General features: G+C 37.1%; 1 protein-coding gene across 1 annotated transcript in view; it reads right to left on the bottom strand.

Annotated features, from left to right (window-relative positions):
• Positions 1 to 19,795, bottom strand: part of LOC145663603 (uncharacterized) — a 177,523-nt gene that overhangs the window by 26,342 nt on the left and 131,386 nt on the right. The window contains exon 4 of the mRNA XM_081729712.1: positions 12,363 to 12,583. Within this exon, the coding sequence (XP_081585838.1) occupies positions 12,363 to 12,583 (221 nt within the window). The remainder of the gene's footprint in view (positions 1 to 12,362; positions 12,584 to 19,795) is intronic.

Here is a 19,795-nt window from a genome sequence, read left to right as displayed (position 1 = left end):
TGGGCTGTGTCGTGCAGAATAGCAGAAGCAATCGCTGCGGCAGGCCTGTCAGCAATCCCATATCTTTCTAACACCTGGGCAAACGTGGGGAGTTTGAGACTGGTACTGGGCGACTGCTTTGTGGATTTCCGGGTATCGAAGGTTACTGATTGGTCAGTTGTCTCAGCACAAGCAGACTCCGCGCAATCGACGCCATCGTTGGAATCCGAATAGTCAGCTTCCGTGTCAAATTGGGAACTTGGACCGGGGTCTTGCTTCCGCTTTTTGAAAGATCTTGCTCTGGCTGCTTCGGACTCCTTCCTACTTAATCGTTTCTGAATGGCGTTGGTGACTTTGACGTCCAGTCTCCCAATGAACATCTGCCGAGCTGTTCTCTGGTCGACAATGAATTCTTGCTCCTGTCTGGGGACCTTCTTCCCTTTCTCGCACTGGCAGAGGGAAAATTTCTGACATTTGCAAGCGGTGATGAACAACTTGCCATTTTCATCTAGAAATGAGTCCAGCGATTTCTTGAAAGCGTCGACGTTCCTTCGACTTAAGGAACACTTCTTCAGCTTCTGTACTTTCTCCACATCCTTCTTAATTAGTTCCACGACTCTCTGGTGACTCACTGTCGGAATCGATGCCTTAGTCCATACCTCCTCTACCTGACAGGCCACTTCGTCTGCGATGAAAGACAGAGGCGGGTCTTTCTTGCTCAGCTGCTTCTTTTCTTCACGCTTGAATTCCACGTACTTCAGGACATCTACAGTAGATGTGTGGGAAGAACTGCATCCGGTAGGCGGGAGGCACTCCCTACAACCGGGCAGTCAACCTGACGTCTTGTTTTCGAAAGATTATAAGTTTTCTCAGTCATTTTTTTTTTTTTTTTTACTGTGTAATTGTCCGTTTACCCTTCTACCTGTCTCGGAACATAACTGCGACTGTTGCGCGTGGACTCTTTGTTCATTTCACTTCCTCAGCTAACTATACGGCAACAATCGCTCTCTGTAACAAAGAAAAAATGCGTATTAGGTTAAATATTTAAATAAGAAATAAATGAAAAATAGTAAATACACATATTTCGATAATGAATGAGAAACGACAAAAATATGGTGTAACAGTTTTATTTCATTTCACATTTGGGGACAAAAAAATAAATTAAAATATCCCATTTTTAAATTTTCCTCATTTTCGCCAAACTTCAGTGCGCATGCGCAACCTGAAGATATCAACCGATCAAGGAAATATTTTACACCCGTTGTCACCAGGCCACTGCGCAACTTTTTGGACCCCAGGCGATTTGCTTGGTGCCAAAAAAAAAAAAATAAAAAAGAAATTAAAATATCCTATTTTTTCAAATTTTCCTCATTTTCGCCAAACTTCAGTGCACATGTGCAATCTGAAGATATCAACCGATCAAGGAAATATTTTACACCCGTTGTCAACAGGCCACTACGCAACTTTTTGGACCCCAGGCGTTTTGCTTGGTGACAAAAAAAAAAGTAAATAAAAAAATAAAAGAAAATAAATTAAAATATCCCATTTTTTCAAATTTTCTTCATTTTCGCCAAACTTCAGTGCGCATGCGCAACCTGAAGATATCAACCAATCAAGGAAATATTTTACACCCGTTGTCACCAGGCCACTACGCAGCTTTTTGGACCCCAGGCGTTTTGCTTGGTGAAAAAAGTTTTTTTCACTCCACCCTAATGTAAAGTGATTTCTGTAAACGAGGTGTCATTTTCTATGTTTTCTGGGTCGAGAAATTCAAAAATGGAGTCCATTTCTTAAACGGAGCTTCATAAATCTAAATATTCTAGATGGCACTCAATATGGCGGATGAAATATGCATATTATATATGTAAAGCGATTTCTGTATGCAAGGTGTCATTTTCTATGCTTTTGGGGTTGAGAATTAAAAATGAAGTCTATTCAGTTTTAAAATGTAACTTTTATTTTCCAAATATTTCTTAAGTGCTTTTTAAAGAATAATTTTACGGTAGTCATGTAGGTATAACAGTAAAGGAAAGTTGTAATTTGTAACTTAAATATTTTCCATTCTTTTGTCACATCAGCTATATTTTTAACGTGTCCTGAACAATAATTTTTAACCCTAGATCACTAAATATCTTCCCTATCACTCATCCTTTCTTGTTCTCCCACAGTATGCGGATTATAACAATTATCTCCTTAGTATACGCAGTGACAAAGAATGTTGCACAAAATATTATTTGACCTACGGTTGTACGTAGCTCATTGTTGAGCATGGTTTATTTGACTGACAGGAACACTTCGTCATGTTCAAAATGTCTTGGGGAGTTAAAGTAGTGCTTTTGGAATGGTAATAGGAATCAGCTGCTTGTCTTCGTTTTTAAACCATCCAAAACAAATGGGGTGGATATCTGGCAAAGTTGCGTCACTTCCGGACGGTCATAAACTTACTTGAAAGTGAGCCCGTTTAACATTTTCTACAAAACTTTCAGTTACAGGTGGAATAGATAAGAAGGCAAGAGCTTGGAGCAGTGACTGGCTAGTTTCTCTCGCCCACAGAGCTATTCTGTATTCCGGATGTCAAGAAATTCAAGTCCATAACAAGCAGTGACAAACTTCGTAGCTTCTTTTATTACGTCTGTTACGCCACTATCGATATGACCTAATTTCTGAAGTATATAATTAGCATTGAGACATTTTTGAACTTTTCCTATGCCATAATGGCTAGGAATAGTGTCACATCCCGAAAGAGCGTGGGATGCTGGTAAATTTAAAATGATATTCTTGTGCTTTTCAACTGCAGCCCTTGCTTCTCTTAATGACCTCATATAGATTTGATTTGACATAGAGAGTTTGTAGTAATAATAGAGAATAAGGACAAATACATCAGTCACACAACATGGACTGTTTGATTACATCTTTCTCTTTACATCTTTCTCTCACTTTTACAATCAGCTGTTGCACGTTGATTTAAGTTTATTTTGAGTTTAACGTCTCTTTCAGGAGCGAGGCTATATGAAACGAATTAGTCCCAGAAGCGACAGTCCTATTAGCGACAGGAACTGTTATCTGTCCTATGAGCGACCGATTCATTTACATTGAGATGATGGAAGATGATATGATTCCATCTCGTAAAATATGTTTGCCTCTGGCGTTATTAGCGCCCGAACAACCTTGGTATGAAATATGTACGTGCCAGTGATACTGTTCGTCAAATATATTTTTCCTGTACTGTAAGTGCAAATAAAACTTATTTTAATTTTAAGTTAGATTTGACATAAAACATATCAAATAACTTAACGAGACAACAGGGATATTTCCATGAAAAGTATATTCCTATGTAATTATCGAAAATCCAGTTGTAATGTCCCCTTTCTTCAAAAGCTCTGTTTTCTGTACTTAATTTAATTCAAATCTAATTACTCACTAAGAACAGTAATATATTTTATTTTGAAAAACTTAAACGTGTAACAGTTTCGCCAACTATCTATTTTTTAGACTTCCTAAGACTCTATAAATAAAATGAAAAAATGTCAATGATAAAAAGACATTTGATCCCTTTGAGATCCCTTACATCTGATTGGCTATTCTCAACCAATCCCACCAATTACAATGCAGTTCACTCTAAACAATCCAAAAGGTAAACAAACTCTTTAAACTACCTTCCCTCCTATTGTAAGATACTAAAACGTAAACTAATTGCTTAATTTGCCTTCCCTCCCATGTTTTGACTTAGCCTATACATAAAAGCTTGTCTTGTAGCAATCTGAAATAATCCCTTATAACTAGACGAACTGTTAAGTCCTGCGAGAGATTTGTAACTTGTGTAATAATTTCTTCAAATAGATTTTAGATTTCTTTGATAGCCTCAAGTGGTGAACACCTTTTTTCCATGGGCTCCCGATGGGAAGGCTGGGGTCGCCCCCCTGCCTCACAAAAATGTATACGTAATATAACAAACCACGTATATTAAATACGAGATATACCAGACGTGATACAGCAACCATGGAGATGCCCCTCCCTAGAAAATTTTCTTCGGGCGTCCCTACCTCTTTCTGATTTCTTTCTTATGCCATAAACATTTTCAATCTAAACTTATGCTCCGTATCATTTTAACATGAAATTTTTAATTATATTAGAATCATAGACAAAGGCGGAGCTACTCTAAATGTATTTAGTTAGTTTTCCCCTTGATAGAGTCAATGTATTCATAGAAATTAATTCAAAAATATAATATTAGGAAAAACGTATAAAAGATTGTTAATGTAATGAGAGCATTCTCACATATTAAATTCAGGTAGAGCGAAATTTTTCATAGTACATTTTGTTAGGTTCTAAATCACATTAGCATGAAACAAGTAAAAGAAGGGAGAACCTTATCTTCTTCCATTATCTTAGTATGAACGAATCGGTGACTCATAGGGCAGTTAACAGATCGAATCGGTCGCTCATAGGACAGTTAACAGTTCCTGTCGCTAGTAGGGCTGTTGTAAGTGGGAAGATACCATATGAAACAGAGTTGTTGCATCGTTATGATATTTGTCTCTTCTTGAAAGGTTTGTAAATCGATTCGGTCTATGATATAGAACATTTTATTTGTATGGGTGGTGGATCCTGGTTGCTAAATGATGAGAGTGTTTCGTAGGCACAGCCTTGCCGCTTTGTCGGTAACATATCTGCTTAAAAGTTGAATAAATTCTGTGCAGCAAGTGGCGCTTCCTTCGTCAAAATAACCCTCATACAGACTGCCTCCCTCGAGCAGTCCTCGTGGATGATTTAACTCTGTATTCGTAATATTTTGCCGAAAATTAAATTGACGTCTGCTTCTATCTAACATGCAATGACTTTATCACAGAAGTTTTGCAATAAATCTCTGTCAGTTCCTCTCGTTGGCCAGTTCACTACCCACAGATAGAGGCATAACCTTCAATAAGAATCAGCAAGGGTTTGCTACAAAGACTGGCGGACATGGGTATGACCATGTTAGTCTTTAAATAGGTTTGCCTTTAGCTTCTCGGATATGGCCATTATCTCTAAACATCGATGGAGGTACTGCAGTCATATTTTAATACGTCGAGCATGTTTATTTCTTTGTATATCTGAAGAGCTACAACCCTAGTATATAGTAACGTTGTGTCTATTGCAAAAGAAGTTTTAGGCCCGATACTTTTCGTCCCTTCATTGATTTTGATAACAAGTCTATGAAGAGGTACATAAAATCCATATGGGAAACTTTGCTCAAATTTGAAGATCACAAATTTTCCTCAAGCATTGTTATATATGAACCAACAAGTAAGTGTTAGGATAGGGAAAGAACTGACAGAGAAGTGTGCAATTGAAAGGGGAGTTCGACAAGGATGCTGTCTCTTGCCAACAATAGTTAATATCTATCTAAAAGAGTTAGTGAAAAAGAGTAAACACAGGACGGCATTTCAGTAGGAGGTAGAATGATTAGATACATAAGATTTGCAGACGATATGGCGCTTGTTATAGAATCTGAAAAGAAAATCAATAAGATATAGAAAACCTGAGGAAAGGCTTTGAAGAATATGGGATGAAAATAAATGTTAGAAAGACAAAAGCCATGGTGATTAGAACGAAGCGGTGTGTGTCAAATATAAAAGTGGGAGGGGAGAAACTAGAACAAGTGACTAGTTTTCGATATCTGGATAGTATTCTTAGTTATTATATGAAGTGCGAACATGAGACAAAAGCAAAGGTAGGAATGGCGAAAGAAGCCTTTAAGAATAAGAAAAGTCTGTTTTGTGAGACCTTGAATAAAGAGTTGAGAAAAAGATTCATAAAATGATTCGCGTGGAGTGTTGTACTGTTTGGGATGGAAACATGTACATTACGTAAAATTGATGAAAAACCACTGGAAGCTCTCGAAATGTGAGTGTGGAAAAGAATGGAAAGAATTAGTTGAGTCAAGCGGAAAACGAATGAGAGGGGGTTAGAAATGGTGAGGGAGAAAAGAACACTTTTAGATATTATTGAGAAGAGGAAGAGAAACTGATTGGGACATTACCTAAGAAAAAAATGTATCATGAGGGACGTCCTAGAGGGTATGGTGGCAGGAAAGAGAGGGAGGGGCGAAGGAGACTACAATTAATTAATGATATAAAAATAGAAAGATCATACGTGAAGAGAAGAAGTTAGCGGAGGACCGTGGAGCATGGAAGCTTCTCAGCTGCGGTAAGTGACCTGCCAATAAGGACAGAATACCTATGATGATGATGATGTAAGCATTGTATACATTTGCCTCGTGGGATGCTATTCTTCCCGATACAATATTTACTAATCCTTCAGGCGCCAAATGAAAAAGCTACCAGCCCACACCCCACAATAGAAATCATTTCGGTATGATATTAAATACTCGCCCGCACCGATGAACCACTCGCCCCGAGCTTGTGGGCGAGAGGTTATTTCCATCCCTGGCTTAAAGGCTGTATGCACATCTCTAACTTTCTTGCAATTTTTTTCTGTCATCAGAGTCACGAATAATCCTTCCTTTGCTCTCTTCTTTGTGATAAAACGTCTCTTTCGGTCTGGCATTGTTCTTCAGATCGCATAAGTGGTTCTGTAGTTGACTTGTTACATAATTTTTACATACTCAAAGCCCATTGTTTCACAGTAGCATAATTCATTGTTTTTTGTAATAACATGTTTTGCTCTGAAATGCTTTCCATGCGAGATATTTACAAAAAATATTTTTTGGCGCCATTTTCCCAAGATGGCGGCCAAATCTTGGGTGGTAAAGTGGTACAAAATTAGTATGTTGTTACGGACACTTATATAAAGAAAATAAAATTTGTTCCAGCTTTCCACCATTTTTTCCTTATTCGACCCTACATGGACTGGCCTAATAGTGAATATCTTATAATTTAAAATCAATTGACAAAGCTCTGGTTGCTTTTTTAAGAAATAAATATTTGCTTTTATCGACTCTACGCAGTTCCGATGATCGTGCGTCGTTTCAATCGTATGCCGATTCTATGCTATGTAGTTTCGGTCGTATGCTGTTTCAATCGTACGCATTCTATGCATATGGCCCGCACAGGCATAAGATTGACAGAAGTTTGTAATTTGTTGCAGCAAAGATTAAACAGATAATAAAAATATTAATTTTTTAGGCACATGATTGAAAGCTAAGTTATTTCATAGCAACGCCGTAGGAACAAAACGGCACAGCACAAGACCAAAACGACATAGGACCGAAACAGGTTTCTGAGCGGAATTTTCGGCCGTAGCCGTTTTGGTCCTGTGCCGCATTCCCTTCTAACTGAATAGTTTGTTTCTTCAACGGACGTGCAGTTCGTATATAAAGAATGCCATCTTCTACGTGTGCTCCACGTGGAGTCTTAGTTTCAAACGCTATCCTTTAAGTCTCGATTTTCTGTTCCTAAGCCCAACTTCCTTGATCCAGGGGCGGATCCAGGACGAACTTCTGGGGGAAGGGGTTGTAATACTGCTACTTAGAGCTACTTTTAAGAGTTCCAATCTCTGGGATTGGTTTTATTTATATATGAAGTAAGAAAGTTTCTTCGGGGGGAGGCAATCGCCCTAATCGCTCCTTTCTTGGATCCGCCCCTGCCTTTTTCTTACATTGCCTGACATCTGTTTCATATTAGCCACAGTATTGGGAAGAAAGAAGAGACAATAGTGGATGTTGAAACGTTGCAACCCCGAAAACGTGGTCAAAAGAGGGATGAAGGGAGGAAGGGATGCAGTTGTAAAAATCAACATGGGAACTTAAGAAATTTACCGAACTGCACTTCTACTGAGTGAACAAACTATACGTGAGAATGTTTTATATAGCTTCATGCTTTCGTATTAAAGTTGTACTTCGTTGTGTTACGTGCTATAGATAGGTCTATTTAAAAAAAAAAAAGTTTAATGTCTCACGATTATTCACCGAGGATAAGAGAAACGTGATAATGATGACGATTATGGTAAGTAATGAAATGGTAGAATGCAGAAAGTTGGCGGAAATGGGAGAACCCCGAGAACACCCACAAACACATTGATTGCCCATCACAGAATCCATTTTGCACGACTTGGATCAAACCAGGGACCTCATACACCTGGTATAGTTGTGTTATGTGCTTCCTTCAAATGTATGAAAGAAGTACAGTACTGGTAGTTACTGAGATATAAAATTTAGATATGATATATTGATATTTTTATGAAACTAAATTATCATTTGTATACTAAACCATTACTTATTTATAGAGTCTATTACTTTACTTGTCTTCGGGATTTCTCGTGAGTCGATGGTTAGCGTACTCCTCTAGCTGTGGGAATCCCCGGTTTGATTGATGGTGGGACTTAATATGATTAGGATCCTATGTTAACTGCAGTCTCATGCAAACTTGGCGTTACTTTACTGTAACCAGGGCCGTGCTGGGATACTAATGAGGGCGGTGGACAGGTCTACTAAAAGGGCGCAGATACAAACGGGAATATAATATAATATATATATATATATATATATATATATATATATATATATATATATATATATATATATATATATATATATATATATATATATATATATATAGACTTTGAAAAAAAGTATGAATGCCTTTCTATAACAAAATCACCACCAAATTTGTTTTAGTATTAACGTAAATAGCTAGTTTGTGGAAACCTTGAATCGAAATCCTCTTTACAAGAGGAAAACATTTTAGTTCCTGTAGTAACACTTCTGTCAAATAAAAAGAAGCTAAATGTATCAAAAACTTAATATAGCTCTATGGCCTATGGACACAGGAGGTTCAGTGCCGCGTTTACAAAAGCTCTCCATTGATTTCTGTTTTTAGCCTACTGGACCCAGTTTCTACGTTTTATTTCAATCTCTGCAAGAACCATTTTAATATTGTCCTCCCATCTGCGCCTCAGTCTTCCTAATTTTTGTTTTCCTATTTGGATTTCCAGTTAGAATTTTGAAAGCGTTTCTAATTTCTTCCATTCTGGCTACATAACATGCTCATTTGAGCCACCTAGATTTGATGACCCTAACAATGTTTTTGAATACGGTATAAAATTATGCAGTTCCTCGTTATGAAATGTCCACCATTCCCCATTCCCGTTCCTCTTGGAGTTCGAATATTGATTTAAGAATCTTGTTATCAAATACTTTCAGTCTGCGATTTTCCCTCAGATTCAGTGACCATGTTTCGCAACCATAAAGCACAACAGGGATGATTATCGTTTTATATTTTAAGCTACAAATTCCTCAACAGAATTCGCGACAACAAAAGATTTTTAACTGAATAATAACACGAAATCCCTGCTTTCAGTTGACATCAAATTTTTTAGTGATTATGGTTTTGGTCTGTTAATAATGATTCTAGATATTTGAAAGTATCCACTTTGTCGAAAGAAAATATTATTTGGTATTTTGACGCATCCATAAAATGCAGTATTACAATCCCGATAAACTTCCATTTATTTAGTTTTCTCTGCATTTACTTTGAAGCCCATATCTCTGCAAGCGTTAAGTAAGATTTCTGCATTCCTTGCTATTGTTCTATCATCCCCTATTAAAGTTACATCATCAGCATACGCCATAACCTGATAAATACAATTCAGCTCTAGGACCTGATTCCTGTCTTTGATTTTCCTTATAGTGTTCTCCAGAGCAAAGTTAAATAATAATGGCGACAACGCATCTCCTTCTTTCAGGCCATTCTCAACGTGAAAGCTCGTGAACAAGAATTTCTCTACTCGAACCTTACTTTGGGATTCATTTAAACATATCTTAATTATTCTACCTTTTTCGGTATTGCAAATTCTGTAAGTATGTTGTACAATGTTTCCTTTCTACCCTAGTCTAAAGTCAATAATTGATGCACCAGAATATTGTATTCCCATTTCTTTTCAAGTATTAGTTGAATAGTAAATATCTGGTCGATAGTTGATCGATTTTACCTACATCCGCTCTGATAATCTCCAATAATTTCATCTGCGTATGGAGGCAATCTTTCTAATAGAATGTTTAAGAGGATTTATTGGATGTTGACGGAAGAGAAATGCCTCAATAATTAGTTTTGTTAGTTTTCTTCTGAACTGGATTAATGATTGATTCTTTTCACTCTTGTGGTAATTCCTTCTTTTTCCAGATAAGGAGAATGAGTTTGTGTATCTTGCTCTACAATTATTCCCCTCCAGCTAAAATGAAGTCAACCAGAATTTCGTCTACACCGATATGTGTTTCTTTAATTTTTTAATAGCGATTTCTATTTCTGTCTGGTAAGGTTCTGGAACATACGGTTATGCTCTATGCATTTCACTTTCTCCACGCATATTAGTTTTTTACTATGTGTTAAGCAAATCGTCAAAGAAATCTTTCCATCTATTTCAGATGCTATCCTGATCAGTGAGAACTGTTCCTTTAGCTTTATTTAAATATATTAGCACGAAATTGATAGCCTTTCTTAAGTCCGTTAATGCATTTATACGGATTTTATACATGTCCCGAATTTTTTTATTTTTATTATTATCTTCAAGTTAATTAATTTTAGCTTTCAAAAATCGCGATTCATTGTTCTAAAAGTTTTGGAAGTTTTCCACCAGATGACAGTGAAATTTTATGTAGTTTTTTCGTTCGGATTTTGTAGCCAAAGCTGTTTCTTCTGTTTTCTCTTCTCTGCTACTTTAGTGCATTCCTGGTTGAACCATGCTCTGTTCCTACGTATTTCTGCGTGTCCCAATATTTCTTTTGCTGAAATCTTAATGTTATCTCTAATTTCAACCAAGTATCCTGAATACTACTGCACTCCGAACCTTATAAAACCAAGAATCTATTCGACACTTCAATCTGGCTCCCCTCTCATCTGACTCTCCTCTAATTTCTTTAAATTAAACCACTTCGTTTTCAGATATTGAATATTTCCTTTATCCAACGATAGTCTCTCTCTTATTATCATAATCAACTCCTCTGGACGACCGAACATTAGTTGTGCTAGACTATTTTCTTCTATCTACTAAAACGTAATCGATTTGATTATGTGTTTTCCCGTCTGGTGAGGTCCATGTATATTTATGAACGTTGCGACGTGGGAATTTTGTAATTATCACGATAAGGTTTCTGGATTTGCAAAGTTCACGAGTCTAACGCCGTTGTCACAACCTTCCTTATGCAGACATTTATTCCCTATAATCGGTTTGAAAATACCCTCTCGTCCTACCTTTGCATTGAAACCGCCTAACAGAATTTTCATATGGTATTGCAGGAGATGATCAAATACCCGTTCTATTTTTTCGTAAAAAAAAAAAAACACTTTTTTTATTGTCATCCTTATTTTCTGTTGAGGTATGTACATTTAAAACAATAATATTACACCACCGACCCTTAAGAGAATTAAAAGAAAATCTATCATTAACAAATTCAACCCATGTAATTGCTGATATTACGTATTCGTTTGTGAACGAAAAGTCCCGATCCTAGTTGGTAAATTTTAATTCGTTCCCCGTAAAAGAACGTAAAATTTCCCGACTTGAATCCTCCATTTCCTTCTAATCTAACTTCCTGATATCCCACTAGGTCCATCTTCTATTTCTAAACTCATTCGTTACACATTTTAACGCGCCTGCCTGATAGAGACTTATTATCTTCCATGTTCCAATTCTCATTTCGATTTTACTTAGCTGAGTTCGTGCCAAGTTATCAGTTCTGATCCCTGAACAAGCTTTTTTTTTTTTTTTTTTTTTTTTTTACAGGATGAGTTGTTAGCCTCACACCAAATCCCCAAGCTGGAGGACAATCCCTTGTCTGTCCGCGACTGCTTATTCAGTATATTCGCAGCTAACCTCTATATCCCAGAGGCCTTCTCCTCGATCCACAACCTGAGGACGTGACGTGCCGTGGTAACAGAAATTTCGTAGGGCGCCTTATGTAGAAGGCGCACTGTACCTTTCACGGGTTCTTTACCAATAGTAACTGTATGTATTTATTGTACAGAACTGTGGTATACAAAAGAGTAAATAAAATCGTTTATCTTTGGTGTGGACTCGCAAGGGCCCTAATGTAAAGGACGCACTGCACCTTTCACGGGTTCTTTACCAATAAAACTGTAAGAATTTTTATTATTAAATCTTGTACCTTTATTTATACTGTGATGTTTCGGAGGGCGCACCGGGACACGTCCCGGTGTCCCGGTGGGCCAGCACGGGCCTGACTGTAACCAAAGGACGCTAAACTCCATAACAACCAGTTAATCTTGCCTTGAGGAGCCCTTAGCACCTCTAGATACGTTACAGAACATGGTTTAGCAGAACATGAAGATAATTCATATTTTGTTTGCAATTGAGCTCTTCGAAAATGGCTCATGTTTTCGCTTTCATTCATTTACATGTAGAAAAGACTTTCATATTTCAAGTACCTGGCAAATTTTAAAGCCTTTGAAAATGTTGGCAAATTATGATTTTCATATCCACATGTTCCTGGCATTATACAATCTTCTTCATTATCCTGATGAAATTGTTCAATCATTTCCAACACTGATGCTGTTAATTCGTTCTTCCTGCTGCCAGTTGTCGATCTCTTTTGTCGTCCTCCTTGTGCTTTGGCGGCTTTTTTGTCCTGTAACTTTTGAATGAGGTTCTAGTTGAAAAAGAAAAGAAAAGTAGTAACATTTAAAACAAGGAATTGATCTTAATTAAATTCTGAAAATAAGAATAACGTTCTCTAAGGAAGAGACTACCTATCCGTCAATAGATCCTCATGGCTTACCCTCTTAAATTATTGTGGTTTTCCTCTAACAAAATATTACCTACTTTCTTGTGATCTCAATTACACTGGCTTCTAATCTTAACTTTAGTAGCGGCTTATACATTACAATTTTATAGTCATGTAAGAATTATTAGGACACATTTTAAATTCTCTTACCTTAGCTTGTAGGGATAAAATTGTAAATTTTACCGATATAACTTGAAACTTCCCTCAACAGCAGCCATCCCCCCTTCCCCTGTGTAAGGCTTTATTTCATAATAACGTGTTCTCGTGTAAATTATAACCATACTTTCTATATAAACTTTTAATTGTTGTCTGGTTAAAATGTTTCAGCGTTTTTTTCTCAAGACCCTAAAATTTCAATTATGCACTTTCCACCATAACCTCCATTGTGGGTATCCCCTGTCAAAAAAGAAAGAAAGAAGATCTTGTAGAATTTTAATGTAAAATTAATTATAATAACTTTTGTTTCCGCTTAATAATAAAAATAATAAATTTATTATAGTGAATGTAGGCACTATATGCATTATGATCTACACAATTCTTACGTCAAATTTCTATAGCTGGTCAACCTGCGGCTAGCATTTCAATGGCGCGGCGAGTAGGGAGTGGCAATCTGGAAGGAGAGGCAACAACAGGGGTAAAATTAACAAAAAAAAAAAAAGAAAAGAAAAAGAAAGAAAGAAAAAAGAAAGAAAAGAAATTTTGAAAAAATTTGACTACTGACCTATTGCAAGTGGAAATGCGACTCACCTTGAGAATTTGGAAGACGAAACCGCCTGCTAGTCAAGAGTGTGCAGGTACCAGTGGCATTAATGAGCCAAAAAGAACGTCGCTGTCAGAAGAAATTACAGTTAAGAGAGAACCTGAATCTGAAAATAACCGCTTACGCTCAGATGACTCTGAGGAACATCAAGCTGCCTAAGCACCTATCGCTGACTTAAAAGATATGGGTGAATGGCCAGCAGCAACTAACGATAACCTCAGGATAACGATAACGATAACGATAACTACTACTTGTTCGTCAAGGTTGTAGCGTAGTTCAACACATAGGGATTACGATTTCGCGATGTTGTTAGTCGAGGACATTTATCCAAAGGTGAAACGAGAAAACTGACTCGGCTGCCATTCCCATAGTCTTCATTCAGTACATTCCTTTTTTTCTCCTGTCATTCCCATAGTCTTCAATACATTTTTTTTCTCCTACCATTTCTATACTCTTCAGTACACTCCTTTTCCTCTTGGCATTCCCATAGTCTTCAGTACACCCCTTTTTTCTCCTGCCATTCCTATACTCTTCAGTGCATTTCTTTTTTCACCTGCCATTCCCAACACTCTTTCGTTTGATACCTTATGCACCCGTCTAATTTTCCAGATTCTTCTGTTGCACCAGATTTCAAAGTCTTTTATTCTTCAATTTTCTACTTCTTTCAGAGTCTATGCCTTTCATCCACACAATGTTACATTCCACAAATGAGCTTCCATCAACCTTTTATTAAGTTTTATATATTGATAGCTCCGGTAAAATGTTCCTTGTTCATCTTCAAATAGACCTACCGTCTTTCCTGAGCTTTTACATCTTGTTTGCACCTATTATTAATTATTTTACTCTCTAAACTCCTGTACTTTTTCCATCGGGTGAGCTTCATTTTTCATCTTTATCTTTTATTTTATTTTTTATTTATTTTTTATTTTTTACAGATCTCATAGCTTTGGTTTCTCTCTTGTTGACCTTCACGTTGGATTTGCTGTTAATCATCTCCTGGGTTCCATTTAAACCTGATGCTTCCTCTTCATCTATTTTTCACTATCTGCCAACATCACAATATCATCCGCAAAGCTAAGTACTTGATGCCCATGAGAGCTCTCCGTGGCTAAGCGGTTAGCGTACGAGCCTTTGGCGTGGGAGACCCGGGTTCGATTCCCGGCGGGAGCTCATGTGGTTCGGATTCCACGTTAATCAGTAGGTCCACGTCTCTTATAGCTTCGCTGCTGAAAGGGACGCTAAACTAAAATCAACTCAATTGATGCCCATGAGTAGTTATTCCTAGGCTATGTGTACCATTATTTCTCATATTAGTACTTCAAAATAGAGATTGAATGCGAACAATCTTCTGTAGGTATGTGTTTTTCACATATAACAGAGCTTTTTCTGTGTATTTTTCATATAGAGTACATAAATAAGTAAACAGTCTATGCCAGAAGAATAAAAAGCTACAACTGAGTCAGATTTTCTTCAAACAGCATATTTTTAACGCCATAAAAATTAGTTTTTCCCCGAAAACTACGCATGAGAATTACCTTCAACCATCCACTTTCTTCTGCGCTATGTCATATATCGATTGATATATCTTTGAACAATATTACAAAGTTATCTTGTACTATATCTCATTAATTATGAGAGCTGTTTCAAAAGTTCTTGGAATGAGATCACTATTCAGCGTTCGAGTCAGTAGAAGCAGTATGGATTTCGTTTCCGAAGTATAACGTCGTTTATACTCTATACATCTTTTCCAGCGATGAACTAGCTTCTCAAAAATACATATTGCAAACCATATTCTGAAAGTTGATGTAAGGTAGAGGAAGTGTCAGCATTTACTTCCAGGTACGTGCTGAATTTCCTTCCGAAGTCCTTCTTAAGTGTTGGTAAAGCCCAGAAATCACAGTACTAGGTCTGGGCTGTATGGAGGATGGTGTAAAGACCGCCACCATTTACTTCGAACCTTTCAAAGTTTCTTGTAGGTTTTCTTTGCGAATTGCTTCCTTTAAATACACTTGAAAACATTAGCATAATAACCTAATATTCTCCATTTGCAGTTTGATTATCTGGAATCCAATGCTGCAGTACTATTCCATGGATAACAGAAAGCAAAATCAGCATTATCTTCTTTAAGGAACCGGAAGCCCAAATTTTCTTTTGTGTGTGTGTGTGTGGCAAGGTAGTGAGTCTTTGTGTTTTCATACGGAAAACTGCTACTTTGATTCAGGATCAGAACGTCTGATACAGGACTCATCAGTAGTAATTATAAGTGGCGGCTCGTGCTTTGAATTTTAGGTGGTGCAGAATGGATGACCTCTCCTTTTTCATTATTAGTACTATTATTATTATTATTATTGTAAATTATAATATTTTATTATTATTAGTATTAATAATAATAATAGTATAAATCAGGGGCGGATCCAGGACGACTTTCTAGGAAGGGCGGTGGGTTGTAATACTGCTACTTAGAGCTATTTTTAGAAGCTCCAAACTCTGGGATGAGTTTTATTTATATATAAAATAAAATAAAAGCTTCCTCTTCTGTGGGGGGCAATCGCCTCCTGGCTCCGCCACTGGTATAAATAATAATAACGATTTCTTCATGGCATGCTTCAAGCATGCAATGGAGAAGCTCATTTTGTATGATTTTTGACGTACTCTTGAAAATTGTTGTGCTTTCTAAATCACTCTTGAGAGCGCTGTCAAGTTCTGCACCGAAATTAATTAATCTACAAAATACTCCTCGATTTGAAGAAGAGTCTGTTTTTCATCATGTCATCTTGAAGCCAATTCGAAGGTGTCACGAAACCAAATGCAAATGATTATATTGAGCACGTACCTGTTTTGCGGCACTTTTTGATTGCGATTCTCAATGGACCGCCTATAACCAGCATCTAGTTGAGCAATAATATTTACACTTTCCAACACAGTGAGATTACAACGTGTGTTATATGAGCTGACGAATTTTCATGTTTTTTATTTATTTATTTATTTTGTAGTGCAGATGCTGGATATCCGCACCTTTTTTTACTCCATGCATCTTCCCCCGCCCCGAACAACAAACAGGGAAAACAAAACAAAGCATTTTTAATTTCACATTCACATAACCATTTATGCTGTTCGTACGAGTTGAGATTAAACTTCCTTGTAAATGTTCGTTTCTGACTTCTAATTACTTGCGTTATATTGAGAGTCGGAATCGGTCTTCCACAAGTCTTCCACAATGTCTTTCACAAGTAGGTTTGCCTCTGAAGTTCTTTTCGAAAACGGCTAATTCAACAGAGACGTTACAAAATTCATTGCTACTGCATTGCTAGAATAGTTCACGTAAATCAGGGAACAGACACGTAATTATGCAATTACAGCAACAATATTCCAATGAACAACAAAGACCGGCACACATACACACACACAAACATACAACACTACAAAGTCCGCTACCTGCTTTAAAATCTCACCCCTTCTCCAATTAACGCTCTTTTTCTAAAAATTGCCCTCCAATTTTGTCATTCACCCATACACACATGAAAAGGAAAACATTGTATCAATGCTGCCAAATTTCTACTTCTTCAGATACGAGTGTATTAAATATCGACACCCTCAATTTGTCTTCAATCTTCACGGGGTCGCCTTTAGTATCTCCTTAGCTGCCTTGATCTTACTTGGTTGACAGAACCGATAGTTATGGCCACTTGGCAATTTCGCATTTAGGCAAGGTGCAAGTTTTCTCTCTCTCTCTCTGTAGCGACTAGATTACAGTACGCAACATTGTCACAAAGAAACAGACTATTCCCCTTCGGGCGAGAACCGTGTCAACCAATACTACAGGGGGAGGGACGGTGGAGAAGTTCAAGTTCCAAAGCGCTATGTTTTGGAAAAGCTGTTTTTGTTTGGTAGATTTGTTTGCAAAAGATATGCAAGCATATGGATCCTTATGAGGCAGTGCACGGCGTGATAACTCCCCTCTTACTGCGGAACCCCCGCAGTGGCCAAGGTGTTAAGCTGGGGAGTTTGGCAAACTCTCAAGCAGAAAGCAACTAGCAAGCCCCGTTTCAAACGCACTTGTTTAAAAAGAGATTATGTTGACAATATAACGAAAAGTGATTTAGCACAAATAAAAATTGAAAATATTGGAAGGAGGTTTGTACAAACATGCAAACATTAAGAGAAACCGCCACTGGTAATTATTCTGTTCAGGAATTTAATATATTGTTCCACTTGTTGAAGAAATGTCTGGCAACATTGAACACCACTGAGCTTCTGTTCGTCACTGACAAAGGAAGTACTAGAAGCGGTACGCGGGAATCTGCATGTGTTACATATCGTTGGAAAGGTCACGCAGAGTACACCAGTCCAGTAAAAATAAGGTTAAGAAAGGAACAAATTAGTAACAAGCTAAAAATTGGTATGGACGTAAGGGAATGTGTCAGGAATAACATACTAAAAGTCCCCTAAAATCCCACTGCAGCTTTTCCCGCAATTTTGAAAAATGTCTGCCATCCTTTGACGACGACAAGGAATTTATGGGAATCGTCACCCTTGACGTTTATTCCTTTAGGCGCCGTTCTAATTACAACAAAGCCATGAATCATTTATTGTTGGAAAGCTTGAAAGACACAGAATCTAAGTAAATAACATATATCCCCATCGTGCTAAATTTCTAGAAGAATAGGAAGAAGAAAATATCTTTTTATTTCAAAAAGGTATATTTTCAGAAATCATGAAAATTTTGCAGCACTGGCAGTTATTGCACATCAACCAAACAACATCAACAGATATTCTTAATATTTATCTAAATCATAGCCAACAACGACACACCTTGGTGCAATACGAGCAGAGGAAAAGATGATAACCAATATTACTTTCTGACCTCTCTGTACAAAAGTGCATAAGATGACATTCACTTTCACGGCTTTAGTCACCTTCTGTTATTACACAGAACCAAAACTTATATATCATTGGAAATCTTAAGAAACGTAAAATCGAACGATCTAACACATATTAATCAAGCCCAATCTGTGGAAGAAACGTAAAATCCAAAATTCGGGACAACGTGATTTTCATATAAATTGTTTTAAAATTTGTAACATTGACAATTATTCATATGTTAACAAAACTCCACCGCCGTTTTCACTATCATAATTATTAATTTACTTTGAAAATGGCGTAGTTTTTCCAAATGGAGTGAGTTTTTATGACACACAGTTTTACACCACGTAATATAGCATAAAATTATTTATTGACAGCGTTAGAAAGTAATGGGGCGTTTACACTTGGTCGATTTAGTCGCACGACTAAATCGATTTAGTCGCACGACTAAATCGACTCGCTGCATTTGCCACTAAATCGAAGCAACTAGGCCGAATCAGATCGATGGATGTGTTCAATTATTTCAACCACAGAAAATAGAACGTCTTTTAATTCAGTTGCCAGTCGAATAGTCGCTTTCGATCAACAAGCGATTAAGTTGAATTCCCGTTTACACGGTCGATTAAGTTGAAAGTGATGTCAATTCAACTGAATCGAACGCAAATCGACTAAGTGTAAACGCCCCATAACAGAAATTGGTAGTCTGCTTTGCATGGGAAAACCGTAATTCACATACTTAAAATCACTCTTAACTGCAATAGTCATTTGAATGTAATTTTGTTTCAAATGTCTTGTTTATAACTAGAATGTAATTTTCCTACTTGTATTCTTCAAACCAAACTTAATGTTTACATTAGACTTTAGTATACTTTAAGAACATTTTTGTAATTAGTCCATTCAGAATTATTTTTTAGAAATCAATGAAGTTTTCATTGTTATCTAGTTTATCTCCATGGTGTACATTATTTAGATCTGCATTCATACATCCAATTCCTCGACACTGACGACATACGTTAGAGGGCACAATTTCTGTTTTCTGACAATCGCGCGTATGAACAGTCATTTTCACAGTTACACGATGTTAAATGTATGACATTACACAGAGCGATTTCCTTGGTCATCCTTGCTCTTATAAGAACATCTTTTAATGTTTCCCGTCCATATCCAGTGTCTCGCGTATCCTTGAGCAATATCTCGGCTCAAAAAACGTATACTGTCAAAGAATGAATGCAAGATACTAGTTTTAACGTACATACGCAAAGGTGATGCCTTTCGCATTTAATCATTGATGATATATAACACCTTCGTGTTCTGAATATCTAAACTCAAACCCAACATCTTCAAGATGTAACATCGATAATACTCAATTGTTTGAATGGGACCGCGCCAAGGTTGGACGACAAGGTTGGACGACGACAAGCCTGGACACTTTTTGTGTCCAAGCTTGTCGTTGG

The sequence above is a fragment of the Thermobia domestica genome, chromosome 11 (assembly GCF_964235325.1).
Source record: "Thermobia domestica chromosome 11, izTheDome1.hap1.1, whole genome shotgun sequence".
NCBI lineage: Eukaryota > Metazoa > Arthropoda > Insecta > Zygentoma > Lepismatidae > Thermobia > Thermobia domestica.
The sequence above is the reverse complement of the archived record's forward strand: the minus strand, read 5'-3'. Positions and strand labels throughout refer to the sequence as shown.